The 7,732-nt window shown below is 47.9% G+C and overlaps 1 protein-coding gene across 1 annotated transcript; it reads right to left on the bottom strand.

Moving 5' to 3' along the window:
- Positions 1-2,397: 2,397 nt before the first annotated feature.
- LOC103020590 (serum amyloid A-2 protein) lies at positions 2,398-5,645 on the bottom strand. The gene is made up of 4 exons (XM_007174846.2): positions 5,539-5,645; positions 5,119-5,210; positions 3,072-3,210; positions 2,398-2,681 (listed from the first exon to the last, which is right to left on the bottom strand). Exons 2-4 carry the CDS (start codon positions 5,204-5,206, stop codon positions 2,519-2,521), a joined length of 390 nt encoding a protein of 129 aa, XP_007174908.2. The 5' UTR covers positions 5,207-5,210; positions 5,539-5,645; the 3' UTR covers positions 2,398-2,518.
- Between the last annotated feature and the right edge of the window lie 2,087 nt (positions 5,646-7,732).

Below are 7,732 nucleotides of genomic sequence, written 5' to 3'. Positions count from 1 at the left end.
TGGGGTCAAGTGTGAGTCAGAAGCGAAGAATCAGAAAGTGCAGATGGGCAGGTTTTCAACAAGTCTGACTATAAGAGGAAGAGGAAAACGTGCAAGAGTGAAGAGTGATGCGGATTGAAGTCAGGGTTTTCAATGTGGTGCTTTATTAGGAAAGCTGTTACTGACTGTCTGGACTCTGCAAGGTTTTGCCCATGTGAGGAACAAGCACATTTTCCTCCCTGGCGTGAGTGTCACTGGGTGTCCTGTGCAAGAGGAGAGCACCACAGGAGCTGGGCAGAAGGAAAGCACAAACCAGGAAGTGTTTGTGTCCTGCAACGTCCCTCCTGCGCCCTGAAAGGACAGAGATTAACACCATGCCCGGCTGGCACAGAAGAAATGATCACAGGGTCCAGTTCCAGGATCACAAGCGGGGCAAAGAAGGGTGGATGTGGAGCTCAGAGTTAATAAACTGATAACCGGCACACACTTCTACTCTGAAAGTGGGATTGAGGAGCACTCCTAAGGGGAGATGACTAATGATGAAATGATCTCTATCGGGGAAAGACAAGTTTAATTTCCTTGTCAAGGAGGAAGAAAAAGTGTGTCTATAAGGTAGTTAGTCACAAGAGAACTTTCTCATCCAGTTCCCATCAGAAGGCACTGTCAGAAGTGTACGTAGAAGAGGTTTAAGGAGGATTAAGGCTGTGTCTCAGAAAAGTGAGTGTGACAGAATAAAGCAGGGGCAGGATAACTGGGATGAGGGAGAGTGCGGTGGCAGATTGGCTGGCAAGAACAGGCTCAAAGCACTGCTGAGTTTAGGGTTCTAGTGGTAAAGTCTCAACAGACCCCAGGTTGTAAGGAAACTCCTGTTACAAGAATGTTCACGATTAGATTTCTATCCCAGGTGCTGAAGGTATAGATTTTTGCAAAATGAGGGGAAAGAAAGGAAAAGCAGGAGAAAGGATGACTTGAAAGTTTGGATAAAGCAAGTTCTCCAAATTTTTGTAAATAGGAAAAATTTAATAATCAGCCTTTTTATTACTTGAAATAAAAGTTGGATACAGAAGTCTATTCACCATTCTTTTTTTTTTTTTTTTGCCTACCTTGGGTCTTCATTGCTGTGCGTGGGCTTTCTCTACTTGCGTCTAGCGGGGGCTACACTTCGTTGGCGGTGCCTGGGCTTCTCACTGCGGTGGCTTCTCTTGTTGCGGAGCACGGGCTCTAGGTGCCTGAGCTTCAGTAGTTGTGGCGTGTGGGCTCAGTAGTTGTGGCTCACGGGCTCTAGAGCGCAGGCTTAGTAGTTGTGGTGCACGGGCTTAGTTGCTCTGCGGCATGTGGGATCTTCCCGGACCAGGGCTCGAACCCGTGTCCCCTGCATTGGCAGGCGGATTCTTAACCACTGCACCACGGAAGCCCCTATTCACCACTCTTTAAAGTGTTAGATCATTTTAGTTCTTGGAATCTGTAATCTGAAAAAACCAAACACCAAAACCAAAGTTTTTATCCAAGGAAGAAGGTTCTTGGTTTATCTAGGAATTTGTGATTTATAGAGTCACTCATAATTCCTGGGCTCTAACAGGCTCAAACCCCTTTTATTAGACACTGTTTTCCTCAATAAGAAGTAACATGCTGGGACTTGCGTGGCAGTCCAGTGGTTAAGACTTGGAGCTTTCACTGCCGTGGGCCTGGGTTCAATCCCTGGGGGGAGAACTAAGATCCCACATGCCATGCGGCATGACCGGAAAAAAAAGTAACGTGCTGCTGGCTTTCCTCTGTTGGGAAGGGTCCAGGGAGGGAAAATGACTTCTTCTCAAGGACCTGATACATATCCAATGCAATACAAAACCTCCTGATACTTAATCTTGATGTTGTCCCTATGCCTCCGTTTCTTGACATGTCTGTTCCTGGACACTTGCATAAGGCACGGAATATAGAGCGAAGGGAAGCTGCTTTGGAGGCACTTCTGGATGGCACAGACAGAAATTGGTTCATAGATGGATTTGTAGGTGTTGCTGAGAAATGAACAGAAGATCAAGGTGCAGTTGCTGGAGCAGGATTCCACGATCCAGTCCTCCCGAGGCTGTGTCCCCTGCCCGCACACAGGCACCACTGAGGACAAACTAAGGGGACTAGACCCCAGGGCAGAGAAGCTGACAGGACACAACTGCCAGGGAGTGAAGAGGCCTGAATAGAGAAGGGCCTAGAAAGAGCACCACTGTGACCAGAGGGGCCTGGAGGGGCGCGGGTCTGATTAGGGGAAGGGGTGGAGCAGGGTGTCTGCCCTGTATGATGCTGAGATTGTGTCCCCGACACCCAAGACACAGGCACAGACTCGGCCTTCACGTGGGTGTCCAGCCATCACCCCTTGGGAACAAACAGGCTGTCCTTATATCAAAGAATAACACACAGTTTTCAACATTCAATCTCTTAAGCATTTATTAGATCTGCTGGCATCTGTGGACAGAGAACTCACTAGCTCAGCGTCCCTGCCCTTGGGGACTCACAGCCCCGTCGTCTCCTGAGCAGAATGAGAGGCAGCTCAGTACTTGTCGGGCAGGCCGGGAGGTCTGAAGTGATTGGGGTCTTTGCCGCTCCGGCCCCATTCATTGGCAGCCTGGTCGGCCCTCGAGTCCTCCAGTCCGTGGCCACTGTCTCCATGTTTTAAAAAGTCTGTGACTCTCGGAATCATCTCTCTGGCATCGCTGGAATGGAGGAGGGCAGGTAGGGGATTACTCCAGGGCTGACGAGCAACAGCCCACCCTCCCCATCTCTCCTCTTTCCAAGGAATCAAGGACTCTGACAGGAGCTAGGAAAGAGGGGATGAAGCCTGAGGTTGCCCGGGCTCAGCACACCTCAGCCCTGCGGGTCCCCTTATGCTGGGTGAACAGCATCCATGGGGGAGGCTTGGGAATCGTCTGTCCCACCAGCCTTGCTCTGCTCTTCAGCCACTCAGACCCCGCACAGGACACAGAGGGTGAGGGTGGATAAGAGGAGGAGAGGCCACAGCCCTACAGGAAGTTCTCCAGGGCTTGGCCCCTCCTGGCTGTCCGAGGCTCTCACACCCACCCCTGCCTCCTCAGGGCCCCTGGTACCTGATCACTTTAGCAGCCCAGACGCCCCCAGGTCCCCTTTCGGCAGCGTCACGGTTGCCCCGGGCGTGGAAGTACTTGTCTGAATTTTTGTAATTGGCTTCTCTCATGTCAGAGTAGGCTCTCCACATGTCTTTAGCCCCTGGGAGGAATGCATATAGAGAAAGGATTATCAGGTGGACAGAAAGCTGTGACACACCTTAGAGAAGAAGCAAGGAATGAAAAATCTTCCACTGACTCAGTTTCATCCTGTGGCCATAGCACCATGAGTGCCATAGGTTGAGAAGAGCATTCTTTGTGCCTAGTTTCCTGCTCCTGGTAACTCGAATGAGAGTCGTTATGGGGGGAGGGGCACAGCTGTGTTGGACCTGGTTGTCTGGCCCCTATGATGCCGTCTCTGGACTGCATCTCACTTAGGGCTCTGTGTGATATGTTTAAAGGAGAGAAGGGAGCCATCATTATAGGGCAGGATTCCTCAGCTTCATACTATTGAAATTTTAAGCCAGATAATTCGTTGTTGTTCAGGGCTGTCCTGGGTATTGTAAAACGTTTAACAGCATCCCTGACTTCTACCCACTAATGGGCAACCTATTCCCCAAGTGTGACAACCAAAACTGTTTCCAAACATTGCCAAACATCTCCAGGACACAAAATTGCCTTGGCCCCGAACCACTGTTATAAAAGGAAGTTGCATAGGATAAGATCCAGGGGACTTGGGTGAGTGAGGAGGTGACATGGAAGACAGATTCTGAGAAAGGGGCAGACATGCAGCACCTCTGCTCTCACGCCTAAGAAATGTATTCCTGCTGCGCGAATGTGCTAATTGTGACTTGATTCCCCTGCCTGTTAGACACGTGAGTGGCATCTTGAGAACTTTCTAGTGGACGGTATTGATGATGTGGGCTGCTTGAGGAAGCAAGCCCTCGAGCAGTGGGTCTTTTCCTCAGCCTGGTTACACTTTCCAATCATCTGGGGAGGTACTGAAAGTCCCATGAGACCTACCTCACACCCCAGGCCAATTACCTCACACACTCTGGGGTGGGTCTCGGGCATCAATAGTTTTCATTGCTCCCCAGGTGAATCCAACATGCAGCTGAGATTGACTAGCCCTCAGCTTGACAAAGTGGTACTAGGACAAGTCTACCCAGCAAGAGCTTTGGCCTCATGCACAGCTGGGTTCAAACTTCTGTCCTGCCACCTGCTGACTGGCACTTAGTCCCTGGGCAACGGACTCAGCTGCTCTAAGCCTCGGTTTTCGCCCCTTCAGATGGGGGAAGATGCCTCCCTCACGGAGATATTCTGCAGGTAAGTAGGTGACCAACTGTCCCAGCCTAACCAGAACTGCCCCTGTTTTCCTGGAACTGCCCCAGTTAACGTTGAAAGTGTCCTGGAAAACTCCTCAGACCTGGGCAAAGCAGGAGAGTAGGTCACCCTGAAGTGCATGTAAGGGCCGAGTTCCTATTGGAAGCTTGATATATGTTATTAGGTTCCCCCCTCGGTCGCACACGGGTTTTTTTGTCAGTTAAAAGGCTAGAAAAGGGTGGGAAACAGACTAAACCAGGGACAGTGTCACTGAGTATAGGAAGCAGGAGCAAGAGCTAAGCTGAAGGTCCCTGAATTATCCAATTAGGAAATGGAAGGTAAGAAGGAAGCGAAGAAGAAGAGTGGAAGGAAGGAAGGAAGGAGGAGAGAAAGGGAGGGAGGAAGGGAGAAATGGATGGAGGGAGAGAAGAAGAGAAGGGAAATAGATGGATAGCTTTCATCCTACTTCATGCAATTGGTCTGAGGGAAATGCTGTACCATTTCAAGACTTACTTTGTGTCTTCCAGTCAAACTTCCATTTCAGCTGGGAATGAGGATTGTTCTTTCTCTAGTAACTGATTGACATAAATCCTGTGGTTTTCAATCTGTCTGAATAAAAGCTCCCCAAACACCTGGCACCTTCTACCACATAGGGCAGCACCGCCTAAGACAGTAGCTCCAACCCTTAAGAGTGCTCAGGGTGAATCCCAGAGGCCCTTGGGTGCCATCCCCCCTCCACCAGCCTTACCTTCATAAGCCTCTCCGAGGAAGGAGAACCATCGGCTGTGGACTCCCAGCACCAAGGAGCAGAGAACGAGGCCTGTGAAAAGCTTCATTGTGCTGAAACGAAAGGAGAGGGTCAGGGAGACACGGACAAGCCTTGCACACCCACTTTGGGGTTTGTATGTCAAGGAGAGCCCATCTGTTCTTTTCCACTTGTTCTCATTAGACTCTCAGTGGTCCTCCTAGGGAACATTGCAGTAGGACCTCACTCGGAGCCGCTAGCCCTCAGTGCTGAACCCACCAACCCTGAACCCAAGACTGTCTAAGAGGTCACCAAGGTGTCTACGGTGGAAGAAGAGGGCAGCTGGGGCCTAGCTGTGTCTTGCTAAAGCAGCCTGTAATTAATCAAAAAGCATTTCCCGTGCACCACTCTGCCAGCATTCACCTTATACAGGACAAATACAAAATAGAAGAATTAAAGTGTTTTCAAAGAAATCACTCCTTGGAGAAGTTTCTCACCTGAAACCGGTGGAGCAGACCTGCTGGGGACAGGTGGCTGTATTTATACTGAACCATCCCTGCTGGGGTCATGGGGTGAGAAGGAAAGCTGGACTGGTGCCTGGGGGAGAGTCCCTGCAGGTCATTTCTCCTACAAAACTGCAAAGGGTAACTTACTGGAGTCCAATGGCTGTCCTCATCCACAGGTCATTTTCCTCATTGTGCAACCCTGAGAAAATAGGTAGGCCTGTTCTGCCTGGTGGCCACTGTCAGGGGTGGAGGTGCTGAGGCCCGGGCCACCCGGGCTGCGGAGAAGAGGGTGTGGAGCTGCAGGATGGAGGCCCCCTGGCTGCTGGAAGGTGTGCGGTTAGAGGATGTTCCTTCAGCCTGGACCTTGCTTTCCTGGTCATTTCCTCAGGATGGTCCCTGATGGGCCAGACAGCAGATGTGTCAGAAATTAAATCCTTTGAACTCATGTGTAAAGCCCTTGAGCTTCAAAACTGACAGGCCACCCCACCGAATGTTGTGGGTGCCCTGAGCACTTTCCACCACTCTGTGTACCTGTGCTGAGCTCTCAGCTCCAGGGCAGAGAAAGCCCTCTCAGCCTCTCAGCCATGCATTTCATAAGGGTCAACACCTATTATGACAAAAAAAAAAGAGAGAGGTATAATAAAATAATGAGAAGCTTTTTGACTTGATAAAGGTTAAATACCAATAATCTATAGCAGCAGTTCCCATAGTGTGTTCTAGGGAAACCTGAGGGTCTCTTAAGACCCTTTCAGGGGGGTCTGTGAGATCAAAACTATTTTCACAGTAACACTAAGATATTCTTTTCCTTTTTCATTCTCATTTTTTTCATGAGTGTGCTGGGTATGAAATGTTCATTGATATGGGTTTAGATTTCTACATTGCAACTGACCTTTAAGAAACTACCACTTGTCAAGTTTTGGTATCATATCAAAGAATTGCCTGAATTATCTTAAAATGCTATTAAAATGCTCTCTTGTTTTCTACCTATATGTTATATCTGTGTGATGTTGAATTTTTTCGTATACTTCAACCCAAATAATGTATTGTGACAGATTGAGTGCAGGATCAGACATGAGAATCCAGCTATCTTCTATTAAGCTAGATATTTAAAATTTTTCAAAAACGTAAAGCTACTATTTTTGTTATTATTTTTTTTGTTTTGGAAAAAGCTTATTTTCATTAAAATATATTATTTATGTTAACGTAATGGATTTATTATTGTGTTTTTATTTATTCATTTATTTATTTGACCATTTTTTAAGATACTCTGCGAAGGGTTTTTCATAAATTAACTCCATCCTCATAAAACTTCATAACAGCACAATATATTATTGTGTTTCTAAATGCTTAAACATTTTTTCTTTGCAGTGTGTTAAATCCTGATAGAGTCAGGATAAATAAAAGTTCTTTGAGGTCCTCAATAATTTTTAAGAGTATAATGGGACCCTGAGACAAAAAAGTTTGAGAATCATTGCTTTATAGCAAATATTATGTGTAAAGAAGAAACTTTAGGTGCATTCTCAAGAAGGCCAAGAATGAGACATGGATGTCCTATTCTGATCACCTCAGTTTCACATTCTCCTGGAGGACCTGCCCATTGCTAAGACAAGAAACATGAGGAGGATAAGAAATGGAAGAGAAGAAATGAAACTATCATTAGTTCTAAATGATGCAACCTTTTACGTAGAAAACCCATCAGAATCAAATGGCACACTAATGAAGCCATTAAGAGAATTCAGTGAGATTGCCATGTTTCACATAAAAAATCAATTGTGTTTCTCTACACCAATTCATTTTTTTTGGCTGCGTTGGGTCTTCGTTGCTGCCCACGGGCTTTCTCTAGTTGCAGTGAGCAGGGGCTACTCTTCAATGCGGTGCACAGGCTTCTCACTGCGGTGGCTTCTCTTGTTGCGGAGCACAGGCTCTAGGTGTGCAGGCTTCAGTAGTTGTGGCTCGCGGGCTCAGTAGTTGTAGCTCGCGGGCTCTAGAGCACAGGCTCAGTAGTTGTGGCGCACGGGCTTAGTTGCTCCACGGCATGTGGGATCTTCCCGGACCAGGGCTCAAACCCGTGTCTCCTGCACTGGCAGGCGGATTATTGACCACTGCGCCAC

Source organism: Balaenoptera acutorostrata, chromosome 9 (genome assembly GCF_949987535.1).
Source record: "Balaenoptera acutorostrata chromosome 9, mBalAcu1.1, whole genome shotgun sequence".
NCBI classification, from domain to species: domain Eukaryota; kingdom Metazoa; phylum Chordata; class Mammalia; order Artiodactyla; family Balaenopteridae; genus Balaenoptera; species Balaenoptera acutorostrata.
This window is presented reverse-complemented; position numbering and strand designations above follow the sequence as displayed.

Coding starts and splice junctions, on each gene's coding strand:
- LOC103020590 (XM_007174846.2), bottom strand. CDS start 5,206: ATGAAGCTTTTCACAGGCCTCGTTCTCTGCTCCTTGGTGCTGGGAGTC. Junction 3,211..5,118: donor CCTCGGAGAGGCTTATGAAG/GTAAGGCTGGTG, acceptor CATTCCTCCCAG/GGGCTAAAGACATGTGGAGA. Junction 2,682..3,071: donor TGGGCTGCTAAAGTGATCAG/GTACCAGGGGCC, acceptor CCTCCATTCCAG/CGATGCCAGAGAGATGATTC.